Here is a 22,500-nt window from a genome sequence, read left to right on the forward strand (position 1 = left end):
CACAGAATTTATAACCCTCTTTAACGCCTCAATGGCCCCCTCAATACTTACGTTCGTAAACAACGCTGTCACGTCGTAGCTGGCTAACTTTTTTCTCTCAAAGTTAACTTTTTCGAGGCGTCCAATCAGATCCGACGAGTTGCGTAGGTGGGCGTTGCTTATTGTTCCTAGTAGTGCAGAAAGGGTCTCATTGGAATTCCAGCTTTGTGGATCTTCGGTATTCCTCTCATTCTGGGTGGTTTTGGGGCCTCTTCCAGAAGTCCTAATTTCTCTTTTCCTTTCTTCGTCCTAGATATAATCTTCCTTGCCTTCTTTTTGAACTCTTTGGCCTCCTGTTGTGCGAAGCCGGTGGGCATCTTCTTGTATGTGTTTTCATCGTTTTATAGCTCATGCATCTTCTCAACGTAGCTACTTTTGTTCATTACCACGATTCCACCCCCTTTATCCGCTTGTGTTATTAAGATGTCCGTTCGTCTGCTGAGATCTAAAGCCTTCATGAATCTTCTCGGCAGACTACATTCGTTGTTGTTCGCTAGGGCGTGGTAGCAGGAAATCACACCTTGTTTAAACCCTTTTTCTACGTACTTTTCATCCCATCTGTAGTTCTTGTTGACAGACTCTCCGTATTGTTTCCCGTATAATCCGGTGTCAAATTTTAAGCCAAGGGAGAGCACTTGAGTTTCCGTCTCTGAAAGATGTATGTCTGATAGATAGGTCGTACGAACCTCATCACTAATCTATCAGACATACATCTTTCAGAGATATATATATATATATATATATATATATATATATATATATATTATATATATATATATATATATATATGATATAGCATTAGCATTTTAGTTCTAGAACACGCCAGAAAAATAATAACGACCTTTTCCAGCCATCCGACAAGATAACTGGTTTTAGTACTTATTTTTCTCTCACAGTTTTCTGTACACTCTCTGAAGAAGTTCCTACGTGAACGAAACGTAAGAGTGATTAGGATTCCGTGATTGCCCCTGTTTTATGTTCTCCATCATCTAAACCATATATATATATATATATATATGTGTATATATATATATATACGTGTGTATATATATATATATATACGTGTGTATATATATATATATATATATATATATACACATGTGTGTATATATATATATATATATATATACATGTGTGTGTGTGTGTGTGTGTGTGTGTGTGTGTGTGTGTGTGTGCGCGCGCGTGTGTGTGTTGCACAGTCTTAGTAGTTTTCTCTCAAGTTCCACCTTTTGTTGTTTCTTTTCTTCTCGAGTTCTTCAAGGAGTTCTGGGGGTAGCGTGTAGTTCTGGAGCTTGTTCCTTGGCTTCATGTCTGAGTGTTTCTCTAGCTTCCTTTAGGTATTCTTTGGCTGTGTCAATGAAGGGTTTGTTGGGGTGATGGAGGTGGGGTGGGACTGATCTTGGAAGAACAAGTTCTTCAAGACAGTCCTTGACGAAGGTGTCTCCGTTTGAAATCCTCATTAGCTTCATTTGTAGCACGAACTCGGAACTTATGACTTCCTGGATTCCATTTCCACTCTGAGACAAATGTTGAAACATTCTGACTGGTTTACGTAAGTGGAGTAGGAAACACAGGAGTCTTGAGTTTATTCCTGACTAGTTTCGCAGATATGCTTTTTCAAAGGAATGGTGTACAAACAAGCTGTGGGCATTTTATACATGAGGTGGACCTCACTACCTCGCCGTGTTACCATAGTTGGCGACAAATGTGAACATTACATATTATAGCAAGTGTAATAATGATAATGCTTAACAAGTGGTAAAGATGATGACAATAATAACAATGAAAATAATAATAGTAATTGTAACAGTAATAGTAATAACAAAAATAGTAATAACAATAATAATGATGGTAATAGAAATATAATAATAATAGTAATAAAAAATATTTGTTTAGATAAATAATGATTGATAATATTAATGTAACAAAATGATAATGAAGAGAATAATAACAATAATGTGATAAAGATTATGATGAAAATATTTAGTGGTGAAGGAACAAAGTAGAAATAAAAGAGGAGACGTGATTTGGTAGCATGTGAAATAAGATATAATAGCATGGTATAAGAAGAATCGTCAAAGTAAAAGGAAGAAAGCTGGAAAGGGTAGGCAGAAGTGGGAAAAAGGTATATACTTAGAGTCGGAGGTTCTGGGAAGCCATTCTTGGAGATCAAGTGTCGCCGTGGATTTTGTCCATTTCAAGTCACCAGTTCTCTTGTTTGTGTTTTTGTGGTTGGCAATGTAAAGAGGTTCAGTTATTTTCCGTTGTTTCTTGTGTAGTCCTTTGGCTAGAATGGTGGATCCCTCCCAGTTTGGTAGGTGTCCCTCTGTGTCTATGTGGTTTACTAGAACGTTTGTTTCTCGATGGTGTCTAATGTCCGCTTTGTGTTCCCTGAGTCTGTTTCTTAGTCCTCTACGTGAACGAAACCCAAGAGTGAATAGGATTCCGTGCTTTCACCTGTGTTTATGTTCTCCATCATGCAAATCATATTATATATATATATATATATATATATATATATATATATATAATTTTTTTTAAAGCATTCTGTAGATATAAGAAGACAGTGCACCCTCCCATCCAAACGTTCTACCCTGTATTACTGTTTTCATTAATGTGTTCTTTAGAAAGTCCTTCATGCATTCAAGCAAATTCCTATAGGACTTGTATGTTCTATTTTCCATAATTATTTTTGGTGAGGTATCTCATGAAAAGCTTTCTCTAGATCCAAGAAGACATAGTCACCTCAACCAGCACTCTCTTGGAGCACATCGATTATCCTTGAGTAAAAACTCAACAAAATTGGAACGCATAATCTTCCTTTCCTAAGTCGGAAATTATTTTCCACCAGGATTTTTTCCTTTTCTTAAATACTTACTGTCTTTCACAATTTTTTTTACACAGTTACTACATTGATCAAAGCTGTAAACCCATAATTTAGATAAACCCTTCCTTAATTCCCACCAATCATATGGCTTTTTCTCTTCTCTTAGCGAACATACAAAAATTCGTGTATCACCATGTCCCGTAGTTGATCCTGACATTCTTTGGGTGTTCGACTTGAGATCACATTAGACCTTGTGGTTTTCCTCACATCCGCGGTCTCCATTAGTTTTCACATCTCTCGTGCCTCCACTTGTATGTCATGCAGCCTTCCCTCTTCTAGAAATCCTCTCGTTGTCCTCAAAATAATTATCATTGGTCAACACGAACAGGAAGCCGCTGTTCAATGTTTTTGCTTGAGCTCTGGTATCTCCACACACTGTTTCATCTGACGATGAAGTGATTCTTCTCCTGTGCTTCAATTTACCATTAGCGTATCGAAAGAGCATTTTTGGCCTAGTGCATTTTATCTTTCATTGTAAATATGCTTTGTGTGTGTGTGTGTGTGTGTGTGTGTGTGTGTGTGTGTGTGTGTGTGTGTGTGTGTGTGTGTGTGTGTGTGATTCACCATGGTCTTGGATCACATGTTGGGCTCGTGATCGATAGCTATTACCCTCTCGGATGAGAGCTCAGAGCTCAAATATGACCGATCTATGGGTAATACTGTGACCTTGCACGCGCACCCCCCCCTCAACTCCCCGCCCACGATAATTGGAGTAACGACTCGCAGCGCAGCGATACTGAAATTATTTCAGCCCTGGGCGGAATTCGAATTCGGACCGCCGTAGTGACAGTCGGGGACTCTACCAACCGCACCACCGAGTCGTTTAACTGTGTGTGTGTGTGTGTGTGTGTGTGTGTGTGTGTGTGTGTGTGTGTGTGTGTGTGTGTAAGCACGTAGGCGTTCATGTGTGTGCTTTCATATGCACACGCTTTTGTGTATCTACTATTATTGTTTTTGTCTCCTTGTTAGAGTGCTTTTCGTCGAGGATAAGAACAGATCATGTTCAACTGGAGGAGTTGGGGTGACTTACCAGCACTTTAATGGCTTCTTGCAGTCGTTGTCGAACTTGTCGTGTCGACGGGTCCTGTGGCAAAGAAAACTTTACATCAGTAACAGTTATTCACTTGTACATGCATCTGCACCAAACACCCAGAAATCAAAAGACCACCGCCCCTTAGATGTTTTAAAACTGAGAAGATGATTGACAGTTATTACCCAAACTGATCACTTGCCAGGTCAACTCTGTTCAAACGATATTTCTGGGGCCTCCCCATGTTCTCTTGTATATAATATGTTTAATTTTTTCTTTATACTATTTTAGTATAACTATTTTGTTGTTGCTGCTACTGCTGCTACTACTACTACTACTACTGCTGCTGCTGCTGCTGCTACTACTACTACTACTACTACTACTACTACTACTACTACTACTACTACTACTACTACTACTACTACTACTACTACTATCACTACTACTACTACTATCACTACTACTACTACTAACTATCACTACTACTATTAAACTATCACTACTATTACAACTACTAAATTACTATAACTACTATTATTTGGACTACCACTTCTGCGACTAATTCTATCACTGCTACTACTATTACTACTACTACTACTCTTGGAACTGGTGAAAGCAGTCAGGTTCTTTCTCCAAACAGACCACTAAAATACTACTACTACTACTGATACTATTGAGACTACCTTGGTTACCATTATCGCTAAGAACACAAAAACTGCAAACTATATCATAAAAACGGTAACAACAACATGAACAACTCTCAGTGATACATTACAATTTAGAAAACAACATAGTGCGTAATGAAAAATATTTTAAAGTCACCCATTCATAAACAAGTTCTTTTACACAATGTTAGCCGTTTTCTTAAATCATTTCATTACAAGGTCCTGCCTACATTAAATAAAATCGTTGTTTATCGGAAATATATCGTAAAAGGCATCATCGTAGCAAGCCATACCTGTTGTGGTGGGTAACATTCCAGTGTGGCGTGCCGTACTTTCGTAGCCAAAGACACTCAAGATGTAGAATTGTCCCAGGGTAGATGATGAGCTTTCCGTCATTGGTCTGCGCCATTGGACCCATCATGTTGCGAAGGAGAATTGTCGGGGGTTTCTCAACTGTAAACATAAAATAGAAAGGATCACATGAAGAATTGTCACTCCAGAACGCCCACATAAAGAATCGTCACCCCAGAACGCCCACATGAAGAATCGTCACCCCACGAGATCCCACCTGATGAATTATCACCCCAGTACGCCGAACATCAACAGTGGAATAAAGATTAGGTTAGGTTAGGTTGAATGAGGGTTATGCTTATTGTCATCAACTTATACAAACGAAGAATCGTAAACCCAGGATGGCTCACAAGAAGAATTGTTACCCTAGGATAGCCCACATGAAGACTTCTCACCCTAGGATAGCCCACATGAAGAATTGTCACCCTGTCGAAGTCTGGGCTGACGATTCTTCATGTGATCCCATAAAAGTATATAAAGATAGAGGAAGGATCCATCGGACTACGAAGGAAATGGACATAACTATTTCTGCTTAACACTGTTGCCAAGTTTATGGTGGAGACTATCCCACACACATGACAACTCATGTATAGAAAAAACAATTCTATGTTTAAAGAAATAGGCTGGCGTCTATAAGTCATGCTCTTAGTTGTCTAAGCTTCTAAGACCATTTTCCCCTTTTAACTGGCTATTCTAGACAGGATGTAGCTTGACTACGCTTAATCACGTGATCGTTCTTCGTAACTGATTTATGTAGGACTGGTCTCGTTAAACCTCCCACACCTCCCACTGGTCTTTATCGTATCAAGGATCTTTCTCTCTCCTCCATTGCATTTTCTGTGCATTCCCCTAGGTTGATGCACTAATTCCTTCCCATGTATTTGACTTTTGTGAAAATACTATGCAGTGTTTGCCAAGGTTTACGAAAGGCCATACCCCTATGCTACTCGACACTTATCCTACCCAAAATGTTTTTGCAATAAGGTAGAATGAAGTTATGACCAATTTGCAGTTCAGGGAAAGATGTCAAAATCTGCTCCACTCTTCCAGTAAAGAAAACAGATACCTTTTCGATAAAGAATGTGGTTTCCCAGAGGAACCTTCAGGTGAAAACACACACACACACACACACACACACACACACACACACACACACACACACACACACACACACACACACACACACACACACACACACACACACACACACAAAGCACACACACACACAAAGCACACACACACACAAAGCACACACACAGCATTACCCATAGATCGGTCATATACGAGCTTTGAGCTCTCTTCCGAGTAGGAAATAGCTATCGATCACGAGTCCAGCACGTGATCCAAAGACCATGGTGAATCATACACACACTTATACACACGTACACACTGATACCCTCACACGCACACACACACACACACACACACACACACACACACACACACACACACACACACACACACACACACACACGGTTATATACATTCACATATATACACGCACACACACTTATACACACACATACACACATATACACACATATACACACACGTACACACACTCATACACACATACGTATACACACCCACACGTATACACACACACGTATACACACACACACACACACACACACACACACACACACACACACACATATACACTCACGTACACACACACACATATACACTCACGTACACACACACAGACACACGTAAATACACGTACATACATATACACACGTGCGCGCGTAAGCATACATCTTTTATGTCCCTATTTCATCCTGAATAGTTAAGAGACTTGGTCAGCACCTGCAGTCACATTCGCTGCGAGGCGGCATTTCTCTTCTGCCTCGATGATACTCACGTGCATAGTCGTTCTCCTGGTTGAGCCCAAAGCATGTGGGCTTCTCTCCTTGCCAGACACCCTTATTGCATCGTCGGCGTACAGCTCCATTTAAAGCGTACTTTCCGATGTCCACACAGCGTGAAACCTACGAGAGGAATTGGAGAAGCATGTTAGAGTGAGTCTCTGGTTGGGGAGAAAGAACCCAAGAGTTAGGAGAGAGAGAGAGAGAGAGAGAGAGAGAGAGAGGGAATGCGAACACTGAATAACCAAAAATCATTGCTTAATTTTGAGTGTCCCTACATAGAAAAGAACGTAGATTATACATTCGATTGTCTGGCACACTCAGTTCCTTTTCCTTGCCTTGTAATAAGGATGTCCATTTTCTTTCACCCTTCCTCCTTCACCATCACCTTGAACACAGGGACGCATTTGATAGATTGCTTTGTGGCAAACAACAAACAGTTGTAATCAGCTGAACGATGGACCCCCTCCATGAATAGAAGTCAGAGTTTCGATTGATCAAGTCCCCTGTGGTTGAGCCAGAACATGGCTTGAGTGACGCCCCACAGGTAGACAACAATGCTGTTGGTTTACCACAACAGGATCTACGGAGAAGTTCATCACAGAGGGTAGTGTCAGTAAAATTACTGAAGTCGAAATGTTGGTAGATCTACTCATTTTGAAAAAAAACAAAAAACATTGTCCAATGATTATGACCCACGTTCTCTCGAGTACAATTTCACTGAAAATTATCTTCAAGATTTTGTTTGAGGTAGTGGTACAACGACGAAGGAGAACTATGTATTTTTCAAGATGTTAAGCCTGTTGTTATAACTTCTGTGTTTCGTCTACTACCAGGATATTTTATTCAGCTAAAAGAAATCTGCTGCCATCAGCCAGCTCAGACAACATTTTCATTGTGGCAAGTGTTCCATCTGTTTCGTTCTAGCCGACACCAGGCTGTCTTAGGGCCCAGTCACACTAACCTTACGACCTGTTTCCGACCACCGGCGACTAGGTGGTCGCCGGCCAGTTGCAAGTAGTCTTTGGAAGTCACTGGTAGTCGGTAATAAGTTAGATGTCGATAGATAGATATATTACAACACACACTGAATAGTCCCCAGTACATAGATTTTCATCTTATCAACCACATTAACTTTTTCCATTCTAATTCCTTGCATAGGTTTTGTGTCGCCGACCGATTGCTTGATTTTCGGTCGAAGGTGGTCGGAAACGGGTCGTAAGCCTGGTGTGAGATTGGGGCTTTATTGAACGCATCACTCTAAAAGAGATGATCCACTTACCAGCACTGTGCCCGAATCGAAGTGGACCATGTCCTCCATGATCTGCTGGTCGTCGAAGAAGGTCACGACGTTGGGTGCAGACTTCCTCCAGACACAGGTTCGGTTGCTGCCAGTGACGTCATCCTCGTCGTCTTCGCACGTCTGCAAGATGCAGACGTTTCAGAATCACTGACCACACAGAAAATACTTATCATCTGAGTGGTATATAAGGTTTTGTTATTTTACTAATTATGTGGTCCCTAAGAGTCACCGTCCATATATATTTTCCTCGTTGTTTAAGTGGTAATGCTATAGAACTAAATAATTGCAGACAATAGAAATCACTGGCTACATATAGTTTGTTCGTTATTCAAGCAATAATGCTGTTCTACTAAATAATCACAAAAATAGGGTTTATCTGGACAATCGCGATAGAGGCAAACAATTAACTGGAACACAATGCTTGATTTGATTTGTACCTTAGTGATAATCTAATAGTAAAGGCACTTGGCGAAGATGCAACTGATTAGTGCGTGTGGGAGGTGAGGATGTGGGGTGTCACAATTGATTATGATACCTACTGCAGTCTGCCATTTGTTGCCAGATCGTCCAACCCAAGACCCATCCTCGCAGGATATTTTCCAGGTCGTTTTCTCTCCAATACCGTTGGTGATGCAATTGAAGGTGACGTCGGTGCCGTCAGGGAACCTGCAGGGGAGGAGCAGAAAATGAGTTATTATCGCTATAAGGCTTTCATTCCCGTACGAAAACAGACTTTAGTTCTTCGCACTACGAATGCAAAAGTTAAATCAAATGTGATATGGAAGGATATCAGAATGTGTACTGAATGGATTAAAAATCCTGTAGTTGTTCTCACACACATAATGCATCGTATTTAATCTGGATCGAATGCTTTGAATCAACATGCAGACATGACGTCATATCGTGTAAGAACAACGGCTTCGTCAGCGTGGTCACGCCTTCAAACTTACCAATTCAATAAATTTGTGCAAATAATCTTATGTATATTTTTGTGCGTAGAATAATTGATAATATTGGTAAGTGATCTTTTGATGATCATTCTATACAAATGGTGTCTGACTTTACGATTTTGTCTTCTAAGAAAAAAGACCTTTCATACCAGCTATCGTTCCGCGTTCAATGAGATATCTATTACAAAATAGAATGTAAAATTTTAAAAACATTGATAGTTGAATTAGAAAAAGAATGATAAACATTTATTGGTGTGAATTATCTGATCAAGATAAAATTGATCTTTTCTACATGTTTCGATATTCTGCCGTCTATATATTTATTTCGTCCTTCTCACAGTCGTTTAGTTAAGAATTTTTCGTTTACCAAAACCCTATTACAAAAAAGAGTTTTTTCGAAATGTGTGTTTCTGCTTCAAAGGCCCTCCATAATGTTAATCTTCTACCTTAAAAAATAAATAAAATGATGATGATGATCATGTCATGTCATGTCATGTCATGTCATGTCAGGTCAGGTCAACCGTACAATACGTACTTGAGCAACATAATTTTGGGGAACAGCCTAACCATCAAAGGAATGTAGGGAAACATGGATAAATGTATATTTCCTACAATTAAAAGTACAACAGTGACTTAGATTTTTACGAAATAAGAAGGCATATTGCAGCCTGACATTCCAATCATCTTTTATCCTCAACTGAACAGAGAAAGCAATACACATTGCCAGGTTTATCAGCAATTTGCACGCACACATACACTGACGTGCACACACACACACACACACACACACACACACACACACACACACACACACACACACACACACACACACACACACACACACACCATATCCACATACTACACACAAACGCGCACACACACAAACGCGCACACACACACACATGTACACGATACACAGACACAGTACATTCACACAGCAGGGCCAGCCCCCTTTACTTGCACCGTGACCCTCTCTCCTCGTCCCCTCATGCTGAAAATAGAAAAGATGGAAAGAAAGAAATCCCTTTGGGTTGTTCGAAAATATTCTCCATTCACCCTATCCCCTGTGTCAAAACATCCTCCATTCACCCCTATCCTTTGTGTCAAAATATTCTCCATTCACCCCTATCCCCTGTGTCAAAACATTCTTTATTCATCCCTATCCCCAGTGTAAAAATATTCTCTTCACCCCTATTCCTTGAGTCAAAGCATTCTCCATTCACCCCTATCCCCTGTTTCAAACATTTTCCATTCACCCCTATCCTCTGTGTCAAAATATTCTCAATTATCCCCTATCCCCCGTGTCAAAATATTCTTCATTCACCCCTATCCCATGTGCCAAAATATTCTTCATTCACCCCTATCCCCTGTGTCAAGATTTCTCCATTCACCTCTATCCCTTGTGTCACACCTATCCCCTACCTCCTCCCGTCCCTGTTCAACAGGCATTCCCCTCTTGTCCCAAGCCCCTTTTTCCCCAACCATCCATCTCATCCTCGGTCATCCCCTCAAGTTCACTCCATCCACCTCTGCTTTCCGCACTCTGTTAATCGACGGAACTCGAGTTGACGGCGGTTCGAACCCTGCGCGAGGGAGTTGGATCAAGGGCATGGTTAATAAAATTTCACACAACAAAGTCTTCTGTAAGGGGAACCGTTCTAGCGTCCTGATGGAGGAGCTCGCGACGTTAAACTGAATCATCTTCGGTCATGAATAAAAATGGCCCAAAAACGGAACCCTGAAGAACCCCACTCGTAACATTTTTCCAACTAGAAGTTTTACCAATCAAAACAATTCGCTGTTTACGATTGTTCAACCAATTACTAATCCAATTTAAAAGGTCACCTCTTATTTCGTGTCTCTCAAGCAACTTTCTTTAAACAACCGTTTTTAACACATCTACATTTCTCACTCTATCTATTCTCAGTTATCTTCTTTCATCCACGTTTAGATTGTTTCTTTTAGCATTTTCTTTGAATTCATTCAACTTTTTTATTCAACTCAGATATTTACTCCTTTTATTCGGTCATTTACATCCACATCCGCTCCTCCATTTACTACTAAATACTACTCCAGATACTTCAAATGTCCACTTCCGTAAACATCTCATGATTCACAATCACATTTAGCATACCAACAATTGATATTCCATGTACAGTTCGAGGTTTTGTTTTTACACATTTGTAACCTTGGAACGTTCCATTCTCACATATTTCGATGAATGCACTCACTATTTACTTAACAAGAAAAAGATGAAGAATGTGGAACCAAATCTAACTAAAATAAGCAATATGAGCAGAAAGATTTGCAATGCAGGAAATTTTTCATGAAGCCGGACACCTTTTATCTAACAAACATGCATATCTCTGCCAGTCACATATGAAGAGTCTAGAAACAGAAGGGCATCCCCGCCACTTATACTGGTGTCGAGCTGAGCTCGTAAATATACATAGAGGAAGCTTACGCCTTTCACGGCCCGTGCTTAACTCGAAACCAGTCAAGGTTGCGGGGATGCCCCTCTGTTTCTGTACGCCTCGTATCCTCCGTGCAACATTTTTGACACTTACGCCTTATCATTGTCACCGAGAGGTCGTCCGTTCTTGAAGACAACGGTGCCCTTGATGCGGGTCGGAGGTCCGCAAGATTTCCGCGACGAGGTCAGGTTGATGGTGATGTCACCACCGGGGGTAAGGTCAGCCTCGTGGTGGTTCATTCCTGGGGGGGCACCGAGGGAGACATTATGAGTAAAACCAGTGAACTGGTTGTTTGGATGGAGGCCTAAAACCAGCGTTAATGAGTTAATAATCTGATTGCAAAAATCATGTCTTATTCAAATCCAATATTATGATGATTTTATCTTGATATTGCCAAATATCATGTCATTAATCAAAGAGAAACTCTGATAATGTAATAAAGATGAACTTTTATTTTTTGTAGATATATATGGTACACATTTTCTTTAGTTTTGACAAATCTACGGCAAGGGAAGGATTAAAGTACAATAACGCTTGATAATAATTGGGCTCTAGTTGAAGACATGTCAACATGAATCAAGTCTCGGTCAATATAATCAGGTTGATCAAGTTGGATGGTTGTATGCGCACATTGTTCACAGACAGACCTTGGATTTATGGGAACCTATTTTAGTGTAGTGTATGTATACTTCATGTTTTTTTTTTATTTGATTAAAAGGTATTGAGACATGATTTACTTTAGGGGTGGCATATGAAAAGTTTAGTTGTCTGTTATTTAAATGGTTTCTGACTGGTCATAAGAAACTCAATGCGAGACAAAGTCAATACTGTTGTGTTGAGAGATAAGGTCAATACTGTTGTGTTGAGAAAAGGCAAGGTTTACAGTGAGGGCGAGGAGGGACTGTGATATGTGATGGACATTTGACATTGTACCCTGCTTCAAATGGCCAACTTGAAATGATACGCAGTTTTTTATTTTTACGTATGTATGTATGTATGTATGTATGTATGTATATATGTATGCATGTGTGATGCACTATGGTCCTGGATCACGTGTTGGACAGATGATCAACAATTATTACCCTTTCGACTGCGAGCTCATACGTCGCCCAGCAAGCCTGTGTGTGTGTGTGTGTGATTCACCATTGTCTTGGATCACGTGTTGAACTGGTGATCGACAACTATTTCCCTCCCGCAAGAGAGCTCAGAGCTCATATATGCCCCATCTGTGGGTATAATGCTGTGACCTTACACACACACACACACACACACACACACACACACACACACACACACACACACACACACACACACACACACACACACTCACACTCGGTGGCGCGGTTGGTAGAGCACTGGACTACCAGCATGGTGGTGCTCGTAGTACTTGGTTCGAATCCTGCCCAGGGCCGAAATTATTTCGGTATCGCTGCGCTTCGGGTCGTTACTCTGACTCTCGTGGGCGGGGAGTTGGGTGTGTGTGTGTGTGTAAGGTCATAGCATTACCCATAGATCGGTCATACGAGCTCTGAGCTCTCTTCCGGGAGGGAAATAGCTGTCGATCACGAGTCCAACACGTGATCCAAAGACCAAGGTGAATACACACACACATACACACACACACACACACACACACACACACACACACACACACACACACACACACACACACACACACACACACACACACACAAGCATACACACACCCAACTCCTTGCCCACGAGAATTGGAGTACCGGTTCGCAGTTCAGTGATGCTGATATTTTTTTTTTTCAGCCCTGGGCGGGAATTGAACTGGGACCGCTGGTATTTGGGTCGCGAACGCTAACACGTCGAGCCGTGTGTTTATGCGTGTGTGTATGTGCGTGTGTATGCAATTACCTAATTGTAGCGTACAGGAAAGAAGCAATACTCGTTGGGTCCCGTCTCCTACTCTCCAGTTTATCATTCCTAGTATCAAATTGTGCGTGTGCTTGTGTGTGTGTGTGTTAATGTATACGGGATTAGAACTGTGTTCATGGTGTCCTGCCTTTTTTCTCTCCATTTACCAAAACTTTATCTTTAAATGTATCTATGTTGCCTGCCTGGATTGTATTTTAATCCAACTTGTTCCACAAATACACACACCTGTATGGAAAGCTGTACATCCAAACACCTTTCTTGTCATTTCAACTTTTTTACTAAGAGTTCTTGATCTTTCATCCTTTACCAGCAGATCTTCTCTGTCAAAGTGCATGTATCTTTTTCCGATGGAAATGTTTTTATCATATCATTTCTATCCTGAGTCTTTCAAGAAAACCCACTTTATCAGTTTTTATCCTCATATGTCTTATCATTCAGGTTTGGGATCATCTTGACTGCCGCCATTAGTATTGTTTCTCTATTTCTTATATCTTAAGGTGATGTGCGTGTGTGTGTGTGTAGGGCGTGTGTACGTTTGTGCTTGTGATGTTTGTATCCGTGTGTGCGCGCGCCTGCGTATGTGTATTATGTTTATACCTTTTTTGTGTTTTTGTGTTCGTGTTCGTGTATCTGTGTTTCTTTTGATTTTTTCATTCGTGTTTGTGTATGTGGACATTCTACTCTATTCATTACTGACGATAAACAGTACGTTTACTGTTCGCATTTTCACTGTACTGTAACTGTAATTTATGGGTGAGGTTGAATTATACGTCAAGAGTATCCTATGTGTTATCATAATTATATTAGCTTAGCTCCATAAGTGTGACGTATAGTGAAATGGAAGATTTCATGCCTGACCCTGATGTACAAAAGAAAAGGGAATAAATGCGAATGAAGGAGCTTTAGAGTAATCACTTTGAGTCTGGTTGACAAAGTATAAGAGTGTGTGTTCATTGAGAGGATTAGGGAAGGAACAGTGACCGGGAAGGAGACGTACTAATTGGGAAGAGGAAAAGGATAAAAAAAAGTAATGTGTCAGAAGCATTTAGCAAAAACTGAAAATGTTACTGGGCTTTCATGGACTTAGAGAATACGTATAACAAACGAGTCAGTGAAACTTTGTGGAATGTTCTATAAATAAAAGAAATTTAGAGAACTTTCTTGAGGTGGTCATGAGAAGTTGGGCATGTGCGAAAGTCCGGAATGGGGAAAACGAATGAACATAATGAAAGAGACTGCAAGAGACCATAAGGCCTCCACTAGGCAGTTATATAGCCATTACCACCTGTTTGAGGTGAATGTGTGGTTCCAGCCCCGTCATGGTTGTTCAGTATTCATGGGGTGGTAAGGGAGGTAGACGCAAGAGTACTAGGCAGAGCATTGGAATGTGTGTGTGTGTGTATGAAAGAACATTGGAAATGAGCCAGTTATTGTTTGTGGATGAACCTGAGAAAAAAAAATTGGATTGGTTGGTGACTACATTTGGGAGGGTATGTGAGGAAAATAGGCTACAATAAAATATGGTCAATAGTATAATGAGATTAAAGGTGAACAAAATATTGGTGCAAAGTATGTGCGTATCACTAACACGGAGGAATGAAGCACAGTGAAACAGTAATGACCAACTTACCACACGCAAGTCAGGCACATGCCATAAATTGTCAGCCAACAAAATATTACTGTAGTAATCCTCATATGATTAGAGAAATTTGTTATGAAAAATACGTATTTAGGGACGTGTGCCAAGAGAAGATTGTACCCATGTTGTATGGTGTTAGAACTTGCAGTGTAAAGGAGGCAGAGATGAATGGACTAGATTCTTTAGATGGGGCGCTTGATATGATAAATGTTACAAAAATGGATGGAATGGGAAATTAATGCGGAGGTGAGGCATTTATAGGGAGAAGACTGGTAAGGTAGAACAGAGAGTGCTGAGGTAATTTGGGTATATGTAAAGCATAAGGAAAGATTTGGAAAAAGTGTGGAAACAAGAAGTGGATGGTGTGAACTCGAGGGAGAGACCGAGAATGATATGGATTAGGTTCACGAAAGGGCCTTTGGATGCATGTGGTATGTTGAGTAGGAAAGAGAGAATAGATAAGGTGAAATTGAATGTGGGGAGATTTCGAATGGATGAAGAGATGCCCTCATTTGATTCATAGTTTATTGCTGAGTGGATGATGATGGGTTGCCATACAGTAAAACTGTTATCGAGCTTCTGGTGTCTTGCCCTACTGTCAAAGAGATGCACTTTGCTTCACTGCTTTTGACACAAATAGTTTGGCAGGAAATACTTAAATGGGAGAGGTTGTTGAATGGGATTTGTTTAATAATGCGAGTGTGTGTTTTAACTCGACTGCCTTCAATTATCAAAGAAGAACCTTTGATGCCTATAATACATAAGTCATAAAAAGAAAACGTGTTACTGTGGCGAACTTCATACGATAAAGATTATTCTATCCATTCGTCAGGCATGATATATATTTGATATATTTTGAAATGACGTTTGACATCTTATACTGTATAATCTGTTCCTTGCACCCTGCACTCGCGCTGTAAGCCTCCACCAACCGTGTCAGACATTCTTGATCGTCGTTCAGTGTCCGCTGCCCAGCAACTTTATACTTCATCCATATTTGTTGTTCATATGCTATTCAATGCACCATTTAATTTCATCTAATTTCTAAAAAAGGAAGAATATATTCTGATTTTAATCATCGCTTTGGACTGTAGGCCACGAATCTAACTGTACAGTTATCAGGTCAAGAATGTTTTATCATGTACTTCTTTCTTTTCGATTATTTATCGAAAATTATTGCAGATGTGACTTGCTAATGTAATTTGACCATTGAATCGGTGCCGCAAATTTGTAAAACTGTCTTTGGCCGCCAGTCCAGTAGCCAAAAAGTGTAAGAAAAACATGAAAGACAAATGACTGAGATAGAGGAGAAAGTCATCTTGGTTTACAGTCAGTTTGGATTGAGAAAAGGGAAGTTTTGTGTATCCGATGGGCTAACTTTTTGTGTAAATGTGGTTGATGCACTGCATGTTAGGCAATGTCGGAAGACCTTTGTCTCGGTGCATTGCTTCTGACCCAGGGCAGTGGACAAGATGCAGGGATGACCCGTCATCCAGGAGGTGTCAAGATAAGAGGGAGGGAAGAGGGTAAAGGGGAGTGGAGTATGTAGGGGATGGAATGGGTGGGAGTAGTCTCTATGCCTTTGACTTTTGGCCACCTCCCGTGTAAGGGAAAAAAAAAGCCTTTGCAATATGTATGTAGAAAAGGCTCTAGACAAAAGATTAACATGAAGTTTAAAAAATGCAGAAGGTTTTAAAGGGAATACATTACAGACTTGAATTGAGGAGCTAAATTTGAGGAGGAGGAAAGGGTGGTGGATGGGAGTGGAATGGGTGGGAGTGGGTAATTCTCTTTTGACTTGGCTTCCTCCCATGTAAAGGGGAAAAAGCTTTTGGTATATGTATATATATATATATATGTATATATGTATATATATGTATATATATATGTATATACATATATATATATGTATATATAGACACATTTCCACCATCAACTCTCCACTACGATTCTTTCCTGGAACTCCACACTTCCCAACCACTCCATCGATTGGACCATTTCCCACTCTAGCATTAAGGTCTCCCAGTACTATTACATTGACATTTCTTCCTAAACCCTCTATGCACTCATTTAAATCTATCCAAAAGGCCTCCCTTTCTTCCATGCTCTTCTCACTACCCGGCCCATATGCACTTACAAAGACCCACATCTCCTTTCCCAGTTTCACCTTCATCCACATTATCCTTGAGGATAATGTGTCTAGAAAGAGAGTAAATACAGTGTTTCGGAAGAAAGTCAAGCATAAGTACACATGGGAGAGGGTGGTGGAGGGAAGGGTGGTAGATAGAGCGCTAATGGATTATGTAGTGGTAAATAGGATTATGATAGGAAGAGTTAAGGATGTACATATGCTAAGGGGAGAGGGTGGGGGAATATCAGATCATTTTTTGGTGGAAGGTAAGCTGAGAGTGGAGGATAGATGGAGAAGGAGGAAAGGGACAAAAGGTAGGGAGGTTCTTAGAGTGAACTCCTTGAATGAAAAGGAAAAGGAGAAGGAGTACGAAAAGAAGCTGAAGGAGGAGTGGGAGGGAGTAAAGGATAGAGCAGAGATGGGTGTGGAGGAGGAATGGGGATGGTTCAAGGAGGGTGTCTTAAAGTGTGCAAGGATGGTGTGTGGAGCAAGAAGGACAGGGGGAAATAGAAGGAAGGGTAGTGAATGGTGGGATGAGGAAACAAAGAAGGTTGTAGAAGAGAAGAAGCGAGCATTCACAGATTGGTTACAAAAGAGGACAGGGGAGTCATATGAGACGTACAAAGAAAAGAAAAGAGAAGTAAAGCAAAAGGTAAAGGAGGCAAAGAGGAGAGCAGATGTGAAATGGGGTAGGAGTATGACAGAAAATTTTGAAAGTAATAAAAAGATGTTTTGGAAAGAAATTAAGAGAGGAAGAGGAGGCGAATCAAGTAGGGAAGAAAAGGTAAAAGGTACAGATGGAGAGTTGATAATGGAAGAGATGGCAGTGAGGGGAAGATGGGCAGAATATTTTAGGGAGTTGCTGAATGTGAAGGAGGATAGGGAAGGAAAGATAGCTGCAGTGGGAAATACGAAGAAAATGAGAGTGATGAGTGAGGAGAATGGAGGAGAAATAAGGAAGGATGAGGTGAAGGCAGTTGTAAAGATGATGAAAGCAGGGAAGGCACCTGGTCTGGATGGATGTCATGCAGAATGTCTGAAAAAGGGAGGTTCAGTGATGGTGGACTGGTTGGTGAGGTTATTTAATGTTTGCTGGAGAGAGGGTAGAGTACCGGAGGAATGGAGTAGTGCCTGTATAGTTCCTCTTTACAAGGGAAAAGGGGACAAGTGTGAATGTAGTAATTTCAGAGGGATTAGCCTGTTGAGTGTAGTAGGGAAGGCTTATGGGAGAATCTTAATTGAGAGGATTAGGAGAGGAACAGAAGGAGTAATTGGTGAGGAACAGTGTGGATTTAGGACGGGTAGAGGTTGTGTAGATCAGATCTTTGTGGTAAGACAGATATGTGAGAAAGCTATAGGAAAGGGGAAGGATGTTTTTTGGGCTTTTATGGATCTGGAAAAGGCTTATGATAGGGTAGACAGAAAAGCACTGTGGGAGGTTATGCAGATATATGGGATAGGAGGAAAGCTTTTGGGAGCTGTCAAGAGTTTTTATGTGAGTAGTAGAGCATGTGTCAGGATTAGAAATGGAGAGAGTGAGTGGTTTGAAGTAAAGGTGGGACTTCGTCAAGGATGCGTTATGTCGCCCTGGCTGTTCAACTTATACATGGATGGGGTGGTGCGAGAGGTGAATGCTAGGGTAGTGAGTCAGGGATTGGAGATGGTTAAAGAAAATGGAGAAAAGTGGGAGGTGAGCCAGCTGTTGTTTGCGGACGACACTGCGCTTGTGGCAGGGTCAGAGGAGGGATTGAGGAAGCTGGTGGCAGAGTTTGGGAGAGTATGTGATAGAAGAAAGCTAAAGATAAATGTGGGTAAAAGTAAGGTGATGAGATGTACAAGGGGTGAAAGTGGCAGTAGACTGGAAGTGAACATTAAGGGAGAGCGACTGGAGGAAGTGGATAGTTTTAGATACTTGGGTGCAAGTGTAGCAGGAAAAGGTGGAGTGAAGTTGGAGGTAGAATGTAGATTGAGAGAAGCGAGTAAATGCCTTGGTGGTTTAAAGAGTGTAATGAGAAATAGACATTTGGGAATGGATGCGAAGAGGAGACTGTATGAAGGAGTGATTGTGCCAACAGCACTGTATGGGGCAGAAACGTGGAACATAAGAGAAGAAGAGAGAAGGAGTTTGAATGTGTTTGAGATGAGGTGTCTGAGAAGTATGGTGGGGGTTACTAGGCTAGATAGAGTGAGAAATGAGGAGGTGAGGAGGAGAACAGGGGTGAAAAAGGATTTGGGAGATAGGGTTGATGAAAGAATATTAGGATGGTTTGGACACATGGAAAGAATGAGTGAAGAAAGACTAGTAAAAGAGGTATGGAAGGCAGATGTGGAGGGAGTGAACATGAGGGGACGTCCTAGGATGAGGTGGATGGATGGGGTGAAGGGGGCTTTGGGGAAGAGGGGAATGTCTGTTGAGGAAGGAAGGGAGAGGACGGAAGACAGAGGTGAGTGGAGAATGGTTGTATATGGATGATGTGACTGCATGAGGAGGAATGGGCAAGGGGGTGGGGTAGTATGTGTGAGTAAATTTTGACGCAGCCCGAAGGGATTTCTCCCCGTCCTCGCCTTATATGCAAAGGGGGACGGAGAGGGGGGGTCGCCGATTAAGTGAAGCGGCCTTGCTGTGGATGTACTGTGTCTTGCGACACTGCTTCTGACCCAGGGCGGTGGGCAGGGTGCAGGGATGACCCGTCATCCAGGAGGTGCTCAGATGAGAGGAAGGGTGGGAGGGGTGTGGAGTGTATTTAGGGATGAAATGGGTGGGAGTGTTTTTATGCCTTTCCCTTTTTGGCTACCTCCCTTGGAAGTGGGAAAAAGCCTTGGTATATGTATGTATGTATGTATGTATATATATATATTTATATATATGTATATACATATATATATATATATGTATATACATATATTTATATATGTATATATATGTATATACATATGTATATATATATATGTATATATATATGTATATATATATATATGTATATATATATATATGTATATATGTATATATATATGTATATATATATATATATATATATATATATATGTATATATATATATATATATATATATATGCAAAGAAATCACAAAACACACGTGATAAAATATTTTTGCAGAAACCACCGGGAAATTGAAAAAACAGATACCGAACGTTTTCGTCTATTTAGACATTTTCAAAGGTACAAAAAAGCAATACAGAAAGAAACAATAAATATATAAGAAGACAAGGATACTCGGAGAGGTCCCATGTTACTTTTTATCACACACAATTTTGTCAATAATAAAATTGTCCAATTTAAATAAACCCAAACTCAAGTTCATGTTATTTCCAAAATTTCTTTTTATAAAACAAGATTCAATAATATTTCTTTCTATAATATTATTACAAGAAGTAATTATTTTAGAATTTCCCCAGTCAATATTATGACCATAATCCCTTTGGTGGACAAATAATCCACTGGACACTTGCCCCGTTCTAATACTATATTTATGTTGGCCTATTCTTTTTTCTAAGCCTTTGCCTGTTTGGCCTATATAAATAAAATCACAATTTTTTACATGGTATATTATAAATACATCCTTCTTTACTTCTTGGGGAATTTTTAGTTAACAGACTCTTAATGTTGTTATTATTTTTGAATACTATCTGGATACCAAATTTTTCAAAAATGCTAGGAAGATGGATTAAATTTTCGTGGTACGGAATTGTTAGCATATTTTTATAATAAAATGGTTTGACCTGCGACGTATTAAGAAAACATTTCCTAGCTTTGATTTTTGTTTTATCAATAAGATGTTTTGGATATTTTAAATTTTCTCCAATGTCATAGATGAAATGTATTTCTTGATCCAAGAACTCAGGGGAACAAATTCTATAAGCTCTCAGGAACATTGAAGAAAAAACTGACAGCTTGGATTTTTGACTGTGATACGAGTAAAAATGAATGTACGAGAGGACATTGGTCGGCTTCCTGTAAACGTCAAATTTAAAGTATCTTCCACATCGGTAAATATTTACATCTAAAAATGGTAACATATTATTTTCTTCAACCTCTACTGTGAATTTAATGGAATGCACCAAATTATTTAAATCTGACAAAAAAGTATCCAAATATTGATCATTAGGCCAAATGCATAATATGTCGTCAACATACCTGTACCAAACTGCATTAATTGGAAGAATGTTTGGTAATAACTCTCTTTCAAAAAACTCCATATACAAATTGCTAAGAATTGGAGACAGACAGTTCCCCATGGCCATACCAAATGTTTGAGTATAAAAGTTTCCATTAAATTCAAACTTAGAGTCTATTACACATAATTTGATTAAACTAATAATAGTATGAGCAGGGAGTGTAAAGTTTTTTGTACCTTTGAAAATGTCTAAATAGACGAAAACGTTCGGTATCTGTTTTTTCAATTTCCCGGTGGTTTCTGCAAAAATATATATATATATATATATAGGTGTAGATAGACATTACAGTAGGTACTTTTTTAAAGTAACAGACATATGAGAACAACTGTGTAGTTTGACTGGAGGGAAGTGACTAGTGGGATAAGACAGGGGTTTGTTCTGGCATCTGTAATGTTCTTACTGGAATAGATAGCTACGCCGAAATATTTACAGATGGTGCCAAGATAACTGAGGAAAGTACAAAGGATTACAAAGGCGGAGCATGCCGACAGGAGACCTTTTGGTCCATATCTAGGTCGGATGCGAAAAAAAATCATAATAATAATAAAATAATAATTATAAAAAACTATAATAATGTATGCAACAAACAAAATACATAAATAAATGCATAGGTATAGTTGAATAACAAACAGGTAAACAGTAAATAATAATAAATTGACACATAACTAATAATAAATGAAAATCAAACAGACAAATGATAACAAAGCAAAAACAAATAATATAAAATAAATTATAATCATTACAGCATCTTGCTTAGGTGTTTATCTAAATGAGTCTTAAAGCTTCGAACTGAACTACATTGCACTACCTGTGCAGGAAGTTTATTCCATTCATTAACTACACGGTTGGCAAAGTTGTTTCTACCTACTTCCAAATTGAATCTATTTCCGGATAGTTTGAGACCATTGTTTCTTGTCCGATTCTCATTCAATGTGAAAATTTTGTCACTTTTGATGTTGTCAATTCCCTTTAAAATCTTAAAGACCTGTATCAAGTCACCTCTGAGTCTACGCTTTTTTAGGGAAAACAGATTCATATGTTTTAGTCGATTTTCGTATGATTTATT

At 39.8% G+C, this 22,500-nt stretch overlaps 1 protein-coding gene across 4 annotated transcripts in view; it reads right to left on the bottom strand.

Annotated features, from left to right (window-relative positions):
* Hasp (Hig-anchoring scaffold protein) overlaps positions 1–22,500 on the bottom strand; it is a 773,651-nt gene that overhangs the window by 28,846 nt on the left and 722,305 nt on the right. For all 4 annotated transcript variants that reach the window (XM_076205010.1, XM_076205012.1, XM_076205011.1 and 1 more), the window contains 6 exons: positions 11,661–11,808; positions 8,683–8,809; positions 8,123–8,263; positions 6,837–6,963; positions 4,915–5,074; positions 3,957–4,010 (listed from right to left, as the gene is read on the bottom strand). In XM_076205010.1, the coding sequence (XP_076061125.1) occupies positions 3,957–4,010; positions 4,915–5,074; positions 6,837–6,963; positions 8,123–8,263; positions 8,683–8,809; positions 11,661–11,808 (757 nt within the window). The remainder of the gene's footprint in view (positions 1–3,956; positions 4,011–4,914; positions 5,075–6,836; positions 6,964–8,122; positions 8,264–8,682; positions 8,810–11,660; positions 11,809–22,500) is intronic.

The sequence above is a fragment of the Oratosquilla oratoria genome, chromosome 21 (assembly GCF_046742065.1).
Source record: "Oratosquilla oratoria isolate Oo_2021 chromosome 21, ASM4674206v1, whole genome shotgun sequence".
Classification (NCBI taxonomy): Eukaryota; Metazoa; Arthropoda; class Malacostraca; order Stomatopoda; family Squillidae; genus Oratosquilla; species Oratosquilla oratoria.